At 36.9% G+C, this 20,531-nt stretch overlaps 1 protein-coding gene across 1 annotated transcript in view; it reads left to right on the top strand.

Annotated features, from left to right (window-relative positions):
- The window catches only part of SRBD1 (S1 RNA binding domain 1), a 125,130-nt gene that overhangs the window by 70,573 nt on the left and 34,026 nt on the right, over positions 1 to 20,531 (top strand). The window contains 1 exon segment of the mRNA XM_086628727.1: positions 1,184 to 1,266. Coding sequence (XP_086484853.1) covers positions 1,184 to 1,266 — 83 coding nt within the window.

Raw genomic sequence — 20,531 nt, forward strand, 5'->3', positions numbered from 1 at the left:
GCCAGGTTGGATGAGGGTTTGGGCAACCTAGTATAGTGGAGGATTTCTCTGCCCATGGCAGGGGGTTTGGGACTAGATGATCTTTAAGGTCCCTTCCAACCCTAACCATTCTATGGTTCTATGATTTCTTTTGAGATTTTTTTTTTTTTTTTTCTCAGAAAGACCTTTGGTCCTTTTTTGGAAAGGCTTTTGCAGTACCTCCAGATAGTCCTGTTCTTCCTCAATGTTTGCTTCACTAGGTAGAATGATTGTTCTAAGAGCTGCTAAACTAGCTAACCTGTTTTGTCTTTACTTGGGAGAACAAAAATTTATAAACGTAATACTGATGGAGTAGAACTCTTCTAGTTTGGTATACGTGGGAGGGAGCACGATTGCAAATACTGAACACAACGCAGTATCTGCAGAATTAGTTTGCAAATCAGTCTTTTTTCCTGAGATTTTGGTAAGTAAAGGATTTATCAATAAATATAGGCTTCAAAAATGCAGTCTTGATTCACCATGTGGATTTAGAAGACCGAAGGTTCATCCTGTGTGCTCTTAATGACACCAGAAATTGTTTTGGGTTTTTTTTCCTAAACATGGTTGTAATGATGACATATTGTAAATTGATGTGCTCTGGTGTGCAGTTTAGATTAGTAAAGTCCAGGAACCATCTTCAAAGCGAACACTGAATTTTATGGTTGAATTATATAAATATATAATATAGAAGTATATAATATATACCTTAAGAAATACTATATTAGATAAATAAGTATGTGAACAGTTACTCTGCTCTTTTTTAAATGTTTATTTGTTTCTATGTATTTGTGATTTAAGGTTAAAGGATGTTTCAGAGTTTAATTTTAAATGTTGCATGTGCATTTAGTACGGATACAATGGAAAAATTTAGTATACAAAGCTCTATTTATTAACTCTGTGGCCTGAAAAAACTTTTTTAAAGTCATGATTACAGTTTGAAATCTCCTTAGATCTTTACTTGAATTATTTAAGTAAAAAGTTTGTTTAATGTACATTTTATGTCCTGTGTCTAACAATGAAAAAGGATTCTGCTATATAATTGATTATTTCCAGGTAAGCAGGAGATTAAATACATAGAAGATTTTTTTAAAAAATAGCAAAAGCAATTACATGATTCTGATTTTTCAGACAAAAGCCATAGTTGTTTTCTAATTCTGTTTTTCAGTTTCCATAGCTAGACGCGTCCAAGACCCGTTAGCTGAGCTAGTGAAAATTGAGCCCAAACACATAGGAGTTGGAATGTATCAGGTAAGATAATATGCATCATTTAATCTAAGTCATCTATTGTGATATAGAGCAACACCAAAATGCTGCTTTATAATTGTCAGCTAGTTACGTCTCTTTTAGAAGACATTTGTAGGTTGATAGAATGGTAGTAAATACTCAGAAGTCATAAACTGCCTCTTTTTTTTAATCTCTACTTTTAACAATTGTGATTGAGACTCTGAAATGGCTGTAGCCAGATGTATAGTCTATTAAAAACATCAAATCAGACAGGTAACCTGATCTGTAAAGCTTTCTCTTTTTTTTGCATTGTTACAGCAATGGGGTTTTAGCTCTTTGTGTAAAATACAGTGAGATATTGATCCACTACTTAGAAGCCATGGATTTGTATGATTAGGTGCATTCCTTTTTAGAAGTTTGTAATAAAAGCATTTGTTTTGAAGTTTTTAATTTACTGAAGTTGAATTGGAAAAAGTTTGACAATTCTTATTTTTATACATTTTTGTAGGTTATTTCTGAGAAGTAACTTTTACCTTCAAAGTGTCTTTACAAAGTGAATGGTATTGAGAAGTGGTACATAAGTTATTGTCATTTTATTCAATATTGGCATTGACTCAGGAAAGCATTTATGGATGTTCTTGTGTCCCACCAAACAGAGAAGTAAAAAAAGAATAGAAAATTCAGCATGTGCTCATGTACTTTTCTCTATATTTTGAAACTATAGAATGTGAGTAAATTTGGAAGGCTGGAACAGAATTTAGAACAGAAAGCACAGAACTGTCTGGATGTGTGCTTTCAAGTTAGTGCATGAGAGTTAATGGGATAGAATGCAATTAGCAGCCTAGAATTCTTTATTGCCACTGCTAAAGATGGTGTGACAAAGCAAGGTGCTATGAAAATTTTGAAGAAATGTATATCCTGTTTTCTTTTGTTTTTAAAGAACTGAGGTCTACATTTTAGTTGGTTAAGGTAGTGCTCAGTACTGCTTTTGCAAGTCCTACTGGCATTGCCACAGACTACAGAATGTACTCACATTGCTTGCTAACTGCAAAACTTATCGGTAAAACCAACTTATATAATTAATCTATACCATAGTTTTTGAGGAAAAGTAGATTGAAGGGCTCAAATACTGTAGATTTCTTTAACATAGGTATCAAGATTTCAGTAAAAATGCGCTTTAAGAATGGCACGTATAAATCAAGGGGTGGTTATCTGGCAAAAAGAAGAGCTTCAATCTGAAGCATAGCTGGTTTCCTTGCTTGTGGAGACCCACTGCTTTTATTTATAACAGTAGCAGCAATAACAATACTGAAAAGTGGTACAGATTTTTGTTGGTTCTTACTTTGCTTGAAGGACAAAAGCCGTAAAAAAAAAAAAATCTTGAAATACTATGTCAGCACTTTGAGAAGAAGTTGGTTGTTTTTTTAAACAAAATTTTAAAATCAATTCCAAGATCGAATGTTTTACTATTTGAAGTATACTGTGAATTTATAAGTATTAGGAACTTGCATTGCTGTGGCTGGAAGGTATTGATTTAGATGCACACTATCTACTATGGCCCATGTGGGCATTGTACCAAGCATGTATCTAAAGCAAAAAGACGGAGTTGATGGTTGGTGGTTGTGTGCTTTGAGGAGCATGTTATTGCCAGACAAATGTTGCAATGAATGTATGGCAGTGGTTCACTACTGCCTCAGTGATTGAAGCTGGCATCCTTTCCTTTGTACTGAAACAGACCAGGGTAAGTACCGTGTTCCTGGCCCTTTCAGAGATACTTCTTGGTCCACTAAATGTGTTTTACAAGTCAAAGCTCAACTGCGTCATTTGTTCATGTCCAAATTGGTTATATGAAAAGTTTCAGAGAAATAATTTATAAAAGCCTGGTAGAGATAGACCTTAAATTCTTTGTTCGTTCCCAGCTATCTGTACTTTTAAGTCTCATCATGGTTTGAATAAAACCGCTGAGATAGATGCACCTCCTGTCAGAATTCTTAAGTGTCACCACAGAAGCTATAAGGTGCTTATTCAAAGACACAGGAATTTCTGGGATACTAGAGCTTTATGTGACACTAATGAAAGCAAATTTGCACCCTTGAAAGCAAAATCAGGAGCTCTGCAGCCCTTTGGGCGTGAGCTCTCTCTCGTGGCAGGGGAGGGGAAGGGAGGAAAAGAGGAATTAAGCTGTTATGACTGGTCTTCCCTCAGAGAACAGTCATTTGCTGGCATCTCAGGGGACAGGCATGGGAAAAGCTGTCACATTGTGCAGGGAGTCCCAGGGTAATAGCTGATATAATCCCTCAGATAAAGAGTATGTCAGGTACAGATTTTTCTATTATCCAAGACAATTTGAAAGGGTTTATTACATTTTAATTTATAATCTAATTGCTGGCTGTAGTTTTTTATTGATTTTTGGGATGAAATATGGAATTTGCAGTCTAGAACAAAAATGTAACAGGCTTTTCATAGAGATGGTTACTTTCATAGCCCACTGTAACTATAAACCTAGCATTTAAATATGACCTCTCCTTTCTTAAACACCCTGGAATTGATATTTAAGAATCTGACAAATCCAGGTTTTGGCATTCTTGTCCTGAAGGACAGACAGCAGTTAGTCCTGCGTTCAGCGTGCTGTTGCTGCCGATGGCTATGGAAGCCACAGAGAACAAGCAGGATGGTGGTTTCTTGAGGGGTGGTTGCACGCTCACTGTGTGTTGACCAAAGTGTGAGCTTCCTGAAGGGATGGTCATGCCTTTTCTGCTTCTCCTGCCCAAGTGCCTCAATCCTTTTCTGGTGCTGGTCATGGCTACATGATGCCCTGGATTGGCATAAGGGAGGAGCAGCAATGCATAGCTTGAGGGAGGAGGGGAGCTGAGGCTACTGCTTTCACAGCAGTCTGTGTTTTGATTGAGTTGGGACATGGCCTCTCTATCAGTTTAAGATAGACAGAGGTCCCAAACTACTCTACTTGAAAGGCAATGGCAGTGTCGTTCATTTCTCTGTCTTTCCTGGGATTTTTTTCCCAGAGTTTGGAAGTAAAGCAGAACCTGCCTGACACAGGTTATAGCTTTTGTAACAGGACTGTTGCACAGGAACATTTTACGTTCAGCTGAGTGACACCCTTGGGCAGGAGCTGCTGCTGCTATCAGCAATGACAGTAGTGCTACAGGAAGGTGAAGTGGTCATGTTAAATCTGCTGCTCCTAATATGAGCTTTCTCAAAGTCTTTGCAGTGTGCTTCCCCCCCATACCCCCAAGAGTATGGTGTGAAGGGACTGCATCTTCTGTAGTTGCTGCTTCCCTTGGATTTTATATTCCTTCCACCTGGCCTCGTGGTACTTCATGTACCTCGTGGTACTCTCATGTTTGTGAGAATATTGGTGTTTTCTAGTGCAAGTTTTCCAAGCAAATCTGCTCCTTTGGGTATGGAAATATGAGTTTCCAGGTGGCAAGAGATCTCTGTAAAATGAGTGTCTCATCAGTTGGGATTTGTGTTTATTTACTCTAGATGGCAAAAATAATTTGAAACTTGACCACTTGCTTTTATTCTCATTTCAAGTTGTGATTCGAAGCTTGTGCACTACCAAGAAAATTAGGTTTGTCAGAGAAAAATAAGCAGGCCCTGGCTCTCCTAACAGGTATTTCCTTAAACAAAGAGAAGCACAACCTGATTTATTAGGGCCTTTCTCAGACTAAATTCCAGTTGCCTAAAGGTCCTTGTCTTCCTTCATCTTTATCTCATTAGGAAAATTGTTATTTCCTTCCAAACAGGAACCTAGCCAAAATTAATTTATCACCTTCAGGCCATATTATTGTGATTTCCTCTGTAGTTGAGCATGAAGATGATGCCCAGACTCAACCTGATACAGAAGATGTTTGCCTCGCCACCTCCTCGTGCCAGTTCAAAGTTAAATTCCTTTTGGGGAAGAAGCAGTTAGTGACTCAAGACTTTATTATGCTGCAAAAGGAATTTTGGTTGATGAATTACCACTACAGTTGTAATGATCTTGGAAGATGTAGATAAGAGCTGAGAACAAAGCTACTTCGCAGAGATAGTGGTTAGAGAATTGAATTCCAGAGCGAAGAAACTGAATAAAAAGGTAAAAAAGATGCCTAAAGAAGAAAAAACATCCTTTCTCTCAAATAGAAGCCAAACTTTTCATAGGAGAATACAACAGCACTAGCATAAACTTCATGTCCACCAGTCCCCATCAAAGACAAATAGCCTCAAGTAAAAGGGGAATTTAATTAATAAACTTTTTAAAAGTCAAAACCTGAATCTGTATTATAACACAGAGAAAAGAGAAATAATGCTAAGGGACTGTGTTAAGTTTGGTTGGTCTTTTGCTGGACCAAAATCCCTGGATGCAAAAAAAAAAAAAAACCAGTAACCTCTAGGGAAAGAACTAGGTGGAGCTCAAACTCACCTATAGGCTAAGAGCAAAATATGGGGTGTGCATTGAAGGATCGAAATTTTTAACAAGTTATGTATAATATTAAAAAATTATACCATGTCTGATCTTGAAAAAGCAACATGCTAACCTCCGAAGTGGGAGGATGCTTGATGAACAGATGTAGCTGGAACATTTTGTGTCAAATACATAAAACTTGTAAACAATACTCGAAGGTAGCAATTCCTTTACGGAAAAAAAAATGTGTTTGGGATAATGCCTGGTTTGTTTTCTATATGCTGCTGGAAGGTCTTGTTCAAAAGAGAGTTGCATAAAGTCAAATCAGAATGCCTTATAATTAAATTTGGAGATGCCTTTTCTGTCCCTCTTGTCCGTTTTCCTCCCCATGTTCCTCTCGTTATTGAAGTGCATCAGTCTTGCATCTGATTATTACCTGCAGGACATTTTATTATCTCAGTTGCAATTTGACATACCTTTTAGGCTTGGGGTTTTCCCCAAAAAAGATGAGTATGTTTTATTAAATGACAACGCAACTTTAGGGAACACTTTTAATCAGATACGCTTCCTCCTTCATCAGACTAGTTCTGGCTTAATTATGGTATTGCAGATATAAGTGGTTTAAAATCTACAGCCAGCTAGTTAATAGTGTGGCATCTCACCAAAGTTGTATCTCAGTTCCCGTTGGAAAGGAAGGAGGTTTTTTCCTTCCTCCTGGAAAGCCATGTAGCTTTCTACTGTCACAGACCCTGTGTGGGTCCTTCTTTCCCTGCCTCGGTGCCAAACCATGCGCATGCTGATGGGGACTGGTGGGCAGTGGTGAAAGGGTGTTACTGACCTCTCCTGCATGGATCTGAAACTGCATGTAGCCCTCTGTTTGTTGCGTTCTTTAATCATCATCATCATCTTCCTCCCTCAAAAGATGTGTGTGACATCACCACTGTCAAGTCTTTCTAAGCCTTCAGTAAGTGCCTATGTGACAGGATGGGATTAGAAAGGTGTGGCCTTAATCTCATTTTTTGACAGTACTATCATTTAAAATTGTATTACTCTTCTGAACGCGCATCATACAAATTATTTATTTGAGGCAAACTGACAATATTTAATGCTTAATAATTACTAAATTTGGAGGTATTTGGGAGGTGAACTATATCAATGTTTTAGAAATACAAGGTTCAAAGGGACCTCAAGGGTATCTCTAAGTGCAAGAAGTCAGATCAGATAGAGTTGGGTCAGCCTGATAAACTGTGGGCTGAACAAGCCTCTGCATTATTTCTATTTATTGTCTCTCCCACCAGAAAAGCTGGCTTGTCACTTGCACTGCAGGTGTTTGTCAGCCTGTTCTTACAAAACCCTGGCAAAGAGAACTTGGTAACTTTGTTAAACCATTTCGCGGCTTAACAAACTTTAGATATATTTCTTTATTATCTAAACCAATATTTTGCGTAAGCTAAATGTTGTACTGTTTCTCTAGTAGTGGAAACTTGAAAGTTAGTGCTTAAGTAGGAAGCTGCTAACAAAAAGAAAACTGTGAAGTAGTTAGTGATTGCAAACAAGAGTTGTCATAATCTGAACATTGGCTAAGAATCAGTGTGCGGTTTAAGAAAAGATTTTTCTTAATTTTTCCTTAAAATAGATAGACAGTTTTTAATGGTGAAATATAAGAGATTCTATATCCTTCTTGATATCTGATTTTGGTTATATATCCTTCGCATAGTATGCTTTTATTTAGTAACATGGAGCGAAGTACTGGAGCTGGCTGATTTTTCAGTCAGAAATGTGCATTTTTCACTGAGCATTTAAGAACTTTGTTTCACTTCTCTATTATTTTTGGCTAATTGACTCATGGGGTATATGAGTAGTTAGGTGTGTTACTTGGATAGCATAGGAGAACCACTCATGTATGATGTGAGAATATGATGACATACGATGTGCAGGAGTGTCTTTTTTAAGTCTCTGAGGTGTGCTTGTCAAAACAACTTCAAACTTGAGCTTGCTTTATTAAGCTTATTAAAACAAATTTGTGTGGGTTTGCAACTTAAATTTTTCTGATATAAGAAAATGGGATGTCTTATTAGGTGAGCAGCGCTCTATATTTGTGTGATTCACGTAGCTCCTGTGGAAACTCAGTTCAGCAGGAATGTTATTTGCTGGTCGGAATTGTAGGTTGCGGGTTTCAACACCAGCTGAACAGCCTGTCGACAAAATGCTTCAGCATTCCTTCTGTGTTACTACGCTGAATTTATACGTATAGTTAGACATAGCATGAATCTCCTATGATACAATTGCAATTTAGTGAGCTTGCTTGTAGTTTTCTGTACTTTAATTGAAATGGTTGCACAAAGAGAACCTTTGCTTCAACATTAAGTGTCAAAGCATACCAGTGCTCACATCTGTGTGTATCACAGTAATCAGAGCACTTATTAATGAATGTATATTGCTCCTTTTTGGCAGTATATGGCAACAGGTTAATTATGCGCGTACCTTAAGTTGAAAAAATATGCTGGTGGACTAGAGTCTGGCCGAAGCTGTGGGGTATCATGAGAGAAACCTGGCTATTCTGATATTAAAGAAATTCCTAAACAACATAGACTAAAGGATATGTTGCCACTATTGTAAATAAATTGCAAAAATGATAGTAACAGGAAAAATTCTGACCTGTTGCTATATTTGTCTCTGAATGGACTCACTGAGACTTGAAAGACAAGCACATGTGGTATAGTATTTCACAGCGCTCTTAGCTCTGCTCCTCAATAAAGGAAACTTAAATCTCTCCTGTGAACCTGTAGGCTCCTGCAATGCTACTATTGTTGCAGATTTTTTTTGCAGCATACTGTAAGGAATTGCTTGCTTTGAAATTTGTGGAAAAGTGAGAGGAGTACTTGAAATTTCAAGATGTACAAAAATTTTTTGAGGGATGACATGTGGTGGTTTTACCTATAGAATATTGTTGAAGGCAGGCAAAAAAAAAAAAAAAAGGGTCTTGTCAGTAGGGAAAAGGCGTATTTAAAAAAAAAAAAGTGGATACGTAGGCTGGTGAATACATTTGTGCTTACTGAAGGATTTCTAATGCCCAGCAACTTATGGAATCCTTAATTGTTGTGTAGTAGTGGTAAAGCATTAGGTCTTTGAGGAAACCAAGCAAAAATCATATGTGCTTTTGCCCAGCACCATTTTTGGGGTGAATGATGTGCATTTCTTTTTGAAAAGTAAAGCCCTGTGAACCAAGCTGTCTGATGGCCATGGGAAGAAAATTTTTGCAGACGGCTTTGTCAGGAAGAGCGAATCACTCTATAATGTTTTCTGGATGCTTCCCCACCCCAGTGGAGTAGGTGTGCAAAACTTAAGATTCCTTTCTGAATAACTTACACCTCTGGCAAGTTTGATTAATTTAATCTTCAGCAGCAGTTTTGCTGGCTGCCAGGGATGTTTTATATCCTGTAACTGGCAGAGTCTCTTTGGTTGTGTCTACCTATGCTCTGGCTGGCAAAGAGAAATCAACTGTCCCATCAGCAAAGCACAATAAACTTTTGTTAGTCTCTTATGGCCAGTTATAACAAAACAAAGGGCTATAGAAAGAAGACAACAGTTGTGTTATGAATGATTTTGGTTGGCATGTTGTATATATTTACTGACATCTCCAAGAAAACGTGCCAGCTGGTGGAGGTGCGATGCTGTGCCTTTAAGGAAAATGGAGGAAAATGCGTGCATGTGTATTTACAAAGAGTGCGAGAGCACAGCGGTATCACCGCATCTGCACATGTCACTCACAGAGCCGCCCGTGGACTGCATCCCTTTTCCCTGCTGTCACCAAAAATGCACTGTAGGCAGCACTCGAAAACTTGCCAGAGATGTGACTTTGTAAGCAACCTGAAGTGCAGGTAAATCTTAGACGTTACTGCTAATAATGCCCCTCTTGCATCGCTGCTCTTTCTTCGTAGAGAGTTTCTATCTGCCTCTGTGGGGTTTTGTAGAGCTGCTGAGGTTTTAGCAAATGTTGGGAAGCTTCAGAAGAAGTGTTGGTGTACCGAGGTGGGATGATCTGAGGGTGTTGATAGGGAACAGCTGCTGGACAGATTTGCCCTCTCTTGTCAGTTTGTTTCTGATTGCTTAATTACCAGCTCTCTTGGCAGAAGTTTGGTAGGAAGTTTTTTGTTGCCATATGACAACAGACTTGATGCAGACTCTCTTGTGTGAATCGTGCTCTAAGTGGATTAAAATTATACATGCTGCTGCTCGTGAAAAATAGGTGTAAAGGTTATATACTTCCAGACTACCACAAAAGCAGCAGGTAGGAACTCCTGAGCAGAATTGCCCAGGTACAGGGTACCCTCTATGCAAGCCTGTTTAATGTTTCAGTTTGATTTTTTTTTTTTTTTTTCACTGCTCCGTAAATGTGCTTGGGCAGAGCTAGTTCAAACACAGGCGAGCTGAGTTACGATCCAGCCAGGCAGATTTAACCTCTGTTGAGAGACCGTTCTGATGCACGAGCCAAGTGGCAACAGGAGCAAAATGGGAGTCGCGAGGCTGGGATCCTGCAAATTGGCTTCACACGGCTTCTCTGTGCATCAGTTTGGAAACACTTTGTTGACTAAAAGCTGAAAGAGAAAAGAGGGTGATAAAGTCTGTCTTTCCAAAAGTATTCTGATTGAACAGCTTCCGAAATGTGTGGGATGCTGTTGGATTTCCTGTTTACATTTCAAGTGTTTAAAAACCTTAAGTGAAAATACACAATTTTAGCACTGAAAAATTTTTCAGATCCGTTCATCTAGATTTCATTTAAATTTTCATAACTTAAGTCCTTTACATTTTCGAAACATCCTTAAAAATACTACAGTAAAAAACAGCCAGAGAGCGGCAGATTCCTCTTGTAATTACCTATATCCATGATGTGATGCTTGTTTCACAGAACTTGCGTTTCAGGCTGAAACATTCATTTTTGTGACATAAGTTAATCCTTAAGACACTATGTTAATAAATTCGAGTCAGATTTTAATGTAAATAATAAAATGATAAAACTGATTAAAATATGACCACAGTAAAATAATCTCTCTAGTGTCCAAAGTCAGGTAAAAGTGGCAGTGGGGGTGTGAATCACTTGCTTCGAATGCATGTGGGGGGTCAATTTAAACATCATGAATGTAAATATTATTTGTTAGTGGAATTCCATAGTCACTGCTTGCTGTGCAGCGGTCATCTGTTGCATCTGTTGTTTTGGTTTCGTGAATTAACAGTATATTCATTTGACTCATAAGGAAAACTACTAATATTATGGTACTTTTGAGTGATTCCGTGTGAGTTCCCAGCCCAGCAGCTGTTGACTCGATACACAAAAATCTAGAATCAGCAATAAATTCATATTCATCTTTAGTGGGAGACCATAAGTGGCAATTAAATTTCTGATGATATTTTAAACCCATAAATGGCTTGTTAATATGTATGGTTCTAGAGGTAGATACTATGTAAAATAAGAACTCGATATGTTTTGCACTGAAATACATTAAATAATTATTCTTAGTTTGGACAAATATCAAATTATGGAATGCTGCAATGGAACCTTTCATAGGTTCATTTAAGCTATGGATTTATTTTTCTCAGTAACTGTTTACTATAAAATGTAAGTGATAAAAATTCTATGTTTTATTTTTAAGTCGTGATACAGTCTTAGTGTATATATTTGTTTAAATATTGACTCTGTGATCAAATTTTTCCTCTATTCTTTAGAGTAAGATGAACTTAAATTAATGTAGGATGACTTTAAATTAGTGTTGCTGTTCCCCATAATAATCCCGTGGCAGTTATGTCATTCAACTGATATCACTGAAAATTTTAATGTCTTTTCACTAAGAGACAATATAACATGCAGGATTTCTCTGATGTGTTTTAATTTGTTGGTTTTTAGATTTTGATCTTACTATTAACACTTTTTCTAACAAACAGTTTTGAAAAAATCATTTTAGAAACAAAAATCATAATTCGCTAGACAGTGATTAATATCTTTGACCTTTATTTTTGGATCAGAAACATAAATATACACTTTTTTCTGTGTCAGTCATTGTCTAAGATTTCATCTTTGTTCTGCTTTCCATTACATACCATGAATTATATGAAATTAATTTAATCGCTACTCCAAACAGAAATTAAATGTGCCCTAATCCAGAGTTACGTTGTTTGCTTTTACAACTGTAAGTCATAAGTAATTAATTTTCCTTGGAAAATTAATTCGCTTACCATTCCCAGTAGCATCATATGTTGACACAGGGTTATAGATAGTTTAATATTTTTGTTCAGCATGTTGGCCTCAACTTTGGAAGACCTTAAAGCAAAACAAATTCAAATTTACTCAAGTGTATATAATTCAGGGTTATTTAAAGTGAATGTTGTCTTTATTGCTGTCAACCAACTGACAATGATGATTCTAAAATTATGTTCAGTCTTCCAGAAAACTAAAGTCTATGGACAGATGTGAGTTAGTTCTTAAAAAAAAAATTAAAAAAAATTGTTTCACATCAGACATTTAAATAACATGGCCACTGGAACGCCGTCAGTGGTAGCAAAATTTATCTCCTCGTAGACCATAACTGTATATTACAAAGCTTTGGGTGATAGGCAATTTTTTTTTCAACATTCCTTATGTTGCTTGAGACACTAATTATTGTCATTATTCCTGTTGCACTCAGAAATGCCTAATTTGACTTAATTTGGAACGTTGTTTCGTTTCTTATATTGGCGCGTTTGGAAGGGCAGCACGGACACTCGTGTGGGTGGCCCTGCTGCCCAGAGCTGACTGTCCTACTGTCCTTCAGAGATGGCTTTGAGAGGTGTGGGCCAGAAGTCTTCCGGAATGAGAGAGTCAGCTTTTAAGTCTAATCTTTCAAGTTTGCCAGGAGGACCTCTTTTTTTTTTTTTTTTTTTTTTCTCCTCTGTGCAGCTCCATAAAACATGGTGTTTATTACTTTGGTTTATTTTTATTTATTTAAGTCTCCCGATTGAAACTCCAGTGACGGCAGTGTTGCAGTTCAAACAAGCAAGGCTTATTTTATAAATGTCCCTTTGTGGGCTGGTGGCTGCGTTTTGCCTGAATGCAGGGGGTCGGTATCAGTGGCCGTTTAATTTAGAATTTCGAGGGTGGAAAGTAGAAATTGACATTTAATTCCAGTGTAAAGTTACTTCTAGATCAGCATAAAAATATTATTGCATTAGCAATCATAGGAAGAAAATAAACTATGAGTGCATTGACAACATACAGTTGTACAGCAGACGTGTAAAATAGAGCAGTAGATGGAAGAAAATACTTTTTCAGATGCTGTTTTCACCACAACACATTTTTATCAAGTAGAAAATGTACAGACAATTATTCTGCGAATAGAATTACGTTCTACTAATAGTACCAGCAAAGGTAAATTCATCTGTACATAGCAAGTTGTGTATAGATAAATATTATCACACGTCTTATACAATCTCTTATACATACACACATGTATATGCAACATCGATGAATGTGTTGACAGAGATCTCTGTTAAATTCTATATCTGTTTCTTTCAAATTCAATTATTTTGAGTTTCCTGGTTCTATGTAAGACACTTAATGCCACTGTGTGTATCTGTTAATGGAACAGGTCTCAGTAGGCTTTGCCAGCTGTTTCATTATTATAGCTTAATTACTTTCAAAAGGCTTCACTATGATGTTTAAAACCACAAAATCTCTTGCAAAGAAAACATCAGTCCAATGAACTGAGTTTGGCCATGTACTACTTGACAGTCATGTATGTTACTGGAGCTGCATCCAACCTACTGCTCCGAGATGTTCATGTCTTCCTTACTTGGGCTGTCAGCTTTAACAAAGTGCAACTCTTACTGAGCCTGCAAAAGTTGTTTGTTTCTTCATTTTCACCTACTCTGTGATATGATGTACCTTCCATCTCAGGAAAATGAGGAGCAAACAGCAGCTTTATCTTTTTCTTAGCCTTTTTTGCAGGAGCTTGTGCTGATTACGTGTATGAGCGGGCTCAGGACACCCTGTCCCAGTGTGTCAGCATTCTTGGTACAGTTACCCTTCTGTGGTACTGCTATCTATGTAATGTATATAAAAATGGTGTTGTGTATAAAAATTTTGGGAGCCAACCAAAAGCTGTTGCTGTTCTTACAGATTTCTTGGCAGCGGGAGTTTGTGTTTCTTTTGGGAATATTCCCATTCATTTTATGATGACAGTGATTGTCTACATTTGCAAGAAAAATGAAGTTAAAATAATTATTGTTTAAAAAAAAAATCTGCAGAAACTATTTCTTCAGGCAAAATTTTTATTTTGAGCTCGACTGTAGTTTTGGATTAGAAAATTCAGAGTTGGCACTAATTCTGAAAAAAACATTGAGCTATGAAGTACAATAGCAAAAAGCCCAAGAAGCATGAACAAATGCGAACAGTGTCTGCTCATGTAAGTGCCTGGCTCTTTGGAGGCCACCAAGAAGTCTGCAGTGATTGACGTGCATTCTGGTGAAGCTTTCCCCCCCACCCCACCCCTGCAACAGTGTTCAAGTCAGTCAAAGTGTATAGACAAAGCTGAGTGAATACCAGTTTCCCCAGTACAGGGGCTATTTTTTCAGGAAGTCTAACTCAAACCAGATGTTTTGCTTAGACCTAGAGTTTGTTGCTGCCAAGCATCTCATCAGAGGTCAGAGTTCTGGGCTCAGGGCCCTGCTAGAATTCTTTCACAAATTGCTATTCGGTGAGGTTTTAATCCTAATGGAAAGAATAATGTGCTTGTAAAATCTGCAGTTATTACAAACACAGTATACATATTGTGGACTTCAAATGACTACATATTTCATTCCCATAAACAGGGAATGCAGATGAATGCAGTGTGTAATAGTTTTAGACATTCAAACTTAAACCAAGTATATAGTTTATACTACTGTTAACCATTTGCATTCTTAACACTCCTGTAAAATGAATAGTAATCTTGACTAACAATTGGCAGCTCGAAACAAAATGAAAAAACCTCCAGCACGTTTTGACTTGTAAGCTGTTTCCTGAAGTAAATAGGAAACCTTATGCTTTTGAGAATGTTTAAAAAAAAAAAAAAAAACACACCAAAAAAAAAAAAAGCACCAAAACCAAAAACAACACTCTGCTTGCTAAGGCACTAGGTTTCGCACAGTTTGTTTCTTACCTTTTCTTTTTTTTCTATCTCAGTTTTTAAATAGCTTGGTACAATATTTTATGGTCAACTTGATCTTACTTCAAGTATTTCTGCATACGGCTAATTATTCATCCCCAGAACCTCAGAGTAGACTATATATACTCCAGCTTACTTAAAAACAAGTGCTGATGATAAAAAGTGATAAGAACAAGAACTAGTGATGAAAAAATCTCGCTATATTTTTGTTGTCTTGTTGAGAGCACTACTGGTAAACTTCTGCTGCGATTCTACTGAAGTGAAGTTTGAGTGTAAGTAGAAAATCTTAGGTAACTTTGTTAAGGTGCTGCAGCCTGCAGCTGGAAAAATGCAGCTTGATATAGTATGAAGGTTGAGATTTTGGATATCAGAAATTAATGTGTACTCTAGAAAACAGTGCTACAGTGTGAAATTGGATGATGTAACTGATATCTGAGTACAGTGAGGCTGTAGTGATGAGTTGTTTGAGTTTTATGTTGTGTAAGCATCTTAGTTTTCAGCGAACTCTGCTGAAGAATCGTATCTGTTATTTTCCAACTTTGACGACTCTTCAAACTGCTAAGTCTTAAATATGCTCAATTATATTTAGTGTAACTGTTGCTTCATCTCATTCTAATTTGAATTTTCTGTAACTCATAAATGAGTTTTCACTTTGGTGAAAAACGTAACTTAAGAAAAAGGTGATGTCGCTCAAAAGAGTTAATGTTACCCCATTCGCATGATGATCGTAGTTGATGATAGTCATGCTGGGAAGGAGGTAAATGTGTATAAGGCAGTATATCTGCGTTAATGCTCTAGACTTTGAGACATGCTGAGGTGTTCATCTACTGCGCAATTTATTCTATTTTTCATTACTTCTTTATAATAAGAAAACTGCATAATGAATGTTGATGCTACAGTACAGGGTTACCTTTCGGGGAGTGGAGAGGGCTGCAAAATCTTTTAAATACTGGTATAATGCTTCAGTAAGCCTCCCTGTTGGCTAAATTTGTTTCATGGCACTGAATGTATGAATTGAATGTACTACATCAGTCTGGTTGTTGAATAAGAAATTGATGAAGCCAATATTTGGGTAGCAATTTCATTTTCAGAGATTGTACGCGTTTTTTCAGAGAATAGAAAAAATAGCTTTGTTCCTGCTACATTCTTTAGAAAGAATGTGGCCAAAGTGATATTGATAAGCTGCTTTTCCATTAGAGTGTTTGCTTGTATAAATAATATTTTCCCCTTGGTTTACTGAGTAACATGACTTACGTTTGGATGTACAGAACTGAGTAAGAAAACTCAAGTTCTTTCGGAGGGTAGACTTTAAATTTAAACTTTGTTCTATTAGAATCTGCATTTTGATTAACTGAGACTGTTTCTTCTATTTAATAAACACCCAAAAACCCATAAAGGCGTACTACTTTTATTGCAAGTTGGATGATCTTGGTGCAAGCTGCTGCCTCAAGGTGAGAACGTGAATATTAAACATGGATTGAAATTAATATGTACAACCTAATCATTCAGATGCAATAAGAAAAAGTGGAGACAAACTGCAATCTTATAAGAGAAGCTTTTTCATATTAATGAGTTTCCATTTGCCAATAATTCTGTCATTTGTAACTTGAATCATTCATCACCCCTGCAAATGGTTCTTTCAAGATGTTATTTGCAATTTTGTCTTATGTTTTTGTCCTTGATGTTGTGAAAATGACCGTCTACTGTTACAGGAATGAAAAGAGATCTCATTCAAACATCTTTTGTGTTTCCACTTTCAGTGAAAAATGTTTTTCAAACCTGCAGCTGGTTATTTCTGCAGGAGTTCCCACTTATATTCAGGTTTGATTGACATTTTGAAATGGCAGCTTTTCATGAAAAGCTGTTAACTTGTAGAATTTGGTTATGGTACTAAGACAGACTGACTTTGTTCTACTGTTGGGGCCTGTCCAACCTAAACACAACCCTGCATCTGAATTTAATAGTGCTACTCAGCACAGGGAGTGCGAGCTTTTTTCTTTTTTGTTTTTCTTTTCCTTTTTTTTTTGGTTAACAATGGTGCTTCTAATGTGTTTTTGAACCTGACCTCATAGGTACTCATCTTGATATCTTTTCTGTCAGTAATTGAGTTAATTGGCTTTCTCCTTCTTTCTCCCTCTCCTGGGCTAGCAGGTTGTGCTAGGTTGCGTTTCCATAATTTGAGTGATGGAATATATTTTCATTTTACATGATGAGAATAAGTGGAAAATGTTTTTAATGACTCTAAAAGTACTACAGTGTCTGTCTTAAGATAAAAGTGACTGTTTATTTTTGAAGTTTTGGGCGTGAGGGCAAGTTTATGGTATTAACAAATCTTCTGAACAATATACTGATTTAATTTCTAGTCAAGAACTGAGAAAGCAGTGCATAACATAATCATTCTGCCCTTGTCTTTACGGAGTTGGACTTTAATATTATGTCAGAATGTTGAAAATGGGAAAGGGAGACGTTATGCAAAATTAGTTACCCTCCATATGTCTTGCCAAGCTTCTAAATAAGGATATGAAAGTATCCATATACATTAGCTAAGAGGAAGAGGAGTATTTTTTACCTTGCAACAGATTACTATTTACATTAGAGAAGTGAAAAAGGTAGAGAGCCAAGCATCCTGGCATCCATCACTCATGTCTACTGTTGTTTTACTCGAGTGTGTGAAGTAAAACACAGGAAATGTTTGCATTTTTCCACAGGTTAACTATACAGTCCTGTAAGAGTAAATTTGTATGAGGGAGCATTTGAATCTTATTTTATAAGGAGGCGAGTAATTGTTGAGCTGCTAATTGATTAAAAAAACTTTCTGCATACCATAGAATTTCTGATCAGCTATTCTCTTAGCTGGCTAATTACTTTTAGGAAAAGCTCCTCTACAGATTTTAACCTGCCCATAGTGATACACAAATGGATATACTCATCCAACCCCATGCCACTGTAGTTTGTTTAGGATGCTGAGATGGTAATGTAAAATATGTCGTGCTTATGCTGTCTCTGCAAATGTCTTATGTTGTTAGTGGCACGGCACTGGTACACCACATTTTGGTTAGTATTAAAAGCCATGTGTGTTCTTGCTGTGAAATAAAATATGATTTGCTTGATCCTTTTCTTTAAAATAATCTAGTCTAAGTGAAAGTGTTTTCTCAGATGCTCATTCTGTAGTTTCTAAACTTTAAAATTAATTTTTTGAGTATCAACCAGAAGATAAATTTTATGTTAATGAACAATTGTTTACAGTTCTGTCCTCTAATTTTGAAAGAATGCTTGTGAGCTTCAAGTGAGCTTTCAAAGTAGAAGCGAAAGTGTCCTAGTTGCCACTCAGATGTTACTGTTAAAAACTAATACATGCCACCACTGTTCCTCCAAGCAAAGACAGGATACGTGGGTACAAGCTTTTCGGTATACCCTTAAGCTCACTGTGAAATACTAGACCAATTGAATTAAATGGCAGACTGCCCACTGACTTTAAATGGAGCCAGGATTTTGCCCGTTAACTCTGTGAAGCCCTAAGGGCAAGCAGATATCATTCTTAGACCAGACATGGCCGTGTTTCAAAGGAAGGTTGAGGTGTTGTGAAGTTTGACCCAAACTGTGCAAAATGCAGAGGGCAGCACCGGGACCTTGAACTGCACTTGAAAGTACAAGGGAAATGGGTAAATGGCTACTGTCCTCTTGGATGTGGTGGAAGGTGGTTACCATTTTGAAATGCTGTCTTCCATGTTGTTTTGTATAGGAAAACGTTCTTTTCATGTGTTATTGACTGCAAATTAATGTTCTTCATTTAAAAATGGGTAGGAGAACACAGAGAGCAGGAGAGACTTATCAATGTGCTGATGCTTCACACTTTCCTGTGCAGAGTAAAACAGGTTGGATTTTTCTTACAACTCTCCCAGCAATAGGACTAAACATTTAAAATTGCTAAGTTTTTTTATTATTTTATTACATATTTAATGATAACTTTTCCTAGTATTCCTTTATTAGCATTCTGTGGTAAATTTTCAATAATGTGTGGTCATTTCATATAGTGTCCTTTTCTTAAAGAAGGATCTGTCAAGACAGAATGTTTATCAATAAATTAACGACTGAAACATGAGAATGATTTGCTGTCACAGAAATCTTGAATTGCAAGATAAAACTTTAAAGAAAAATATTCATTTCAACCAGGTAAGCATACGTTTAGGGTCTTCAAACTCACTTGTTTTGTAAAACAAGTGTAATACTTCTTTGCAATGATGTAAGTACTGTATATTATTATTACTACAGAGTAAAACGAAAATTCTGTGGTGAGTCTGGACTTTTTCTGTCACATTTATCTGGGCAGAAGAATTAAGCATTCTTATACTGTTCTTTTCTCTCTAATTCACTATTTTAAGTTATATTTTATTTCAATTTGGCTTCCTCGGCTTGCATAGAAAAGCTGCTGTGAATCAAGATTCTCATACCTGTTTGCTTTCTTAAGATGAGCATAAATTTAAGCATCACAAAACCTCAAAGTAGGTGGTTTGATAATCTGAGTGTTCTTTGTAAGTATTAAAACCCTCTCCATCTGTTTGGATATTTTCCCCCCCCAGCCTTTATTCCTGCTGTGTAGTTGTCCTTCATTTTATTTTAATTTGGCTGATGGATGCAACTGTATATTAATGAACTGGAAGGAGGAAGCTAAGGAAATATTTTTTCCATTATGTCCTCCTAAATTTCTGCCTCTTCAGTGGAAGAGGTTTGTATCAGTGACAAGTCCCATTTATTCCTAATCTGAAACACTGCTTTTACTCCTAATCAAGACTGTTCTAAAGCAACATTCCTGAACACACTCTGTCTTGTCTTCTCTGAAAGCGTAAGTTGGCAGGGTTGCCTGCTGTCTTCTGTCTCTGCAACTGCTTCTCTCTACAATGGTGTACTAAAGCCATATCGATGAATGTTATGTATGTACGTTATGGTGAATGAATGTGTTAGGGATATCTCAAGTAAATCTGGTTTTGCCTTAGTTTTTCCTTACTTACCAGAAGGTCATGGTTAAGAAGTACTTCACTCTGAGTAACACTGTTGAACAACCTAGGTATTTTGCTGAAAACACTTGTAAGTGTGAGTACGAAGGGTAATGGTACAGATTTTTGCCTGAAGCGTGTGCAAAATAGTATGTCCATGCCCTTTAGTTTCCTAGCATTCCTTCCCTCAGTGTACACGCCATTAGACTGCCTTTCTGTTTTATCACATCCTGAGATCTGATCCTATGTTGCTATTACTAGGTACCATATAATTTCCCAGTTCTGTTTAGTAAGCCTCTATGCTTCTTCTGTAATCTTTTCTGAAAAGCCAGTGTCCCAAGTAATTGGCATATCTTAATGTGTTGTGGGTTTAGTTTTTCAGGGCTGTGAGCAGAAGTGTGCTAAGGCTTCTGTCTCTTTGAGTGTCTGCATCCTGAATTTTAGAGATATCTTTCAAATTGACTTTTTTTCTGTGAATTTTTTTTTGCCTTTTTTCTTCCAGTTGTAAAATGCGAGGTACATAACTGAGGCAAATAACAAAGAGATCAATGTACAAATGATTTAAAGATATGCATGTTTTATGAAACTTTTGAATCAGTTGGAAATGAGAAGGAATTCTGGGCAAGTGCAATAGTCTTCTGAAAATGCCAGTGTGGATTTACATTCCTGATATCTGAAGAGACGGCAAGCTGGAACTGAACTCTGTTAGAACAC

The sequence above is a fragment of the Tauraco erythrolophus genome, chromosome 2 (genome assembly GCF_009769465.1).
Source record: "Tauraco erythrolophus isolate bTauEry1 chromosome 2, bTauEry1.pri, whole genome shotgun sequence".
Lineage (NCBI taxonomy): Eukaryota > Metazoa > Chordata > Aves > Musophagiformes > Musophagidae > Tauraco > Tauraco erythrolophus.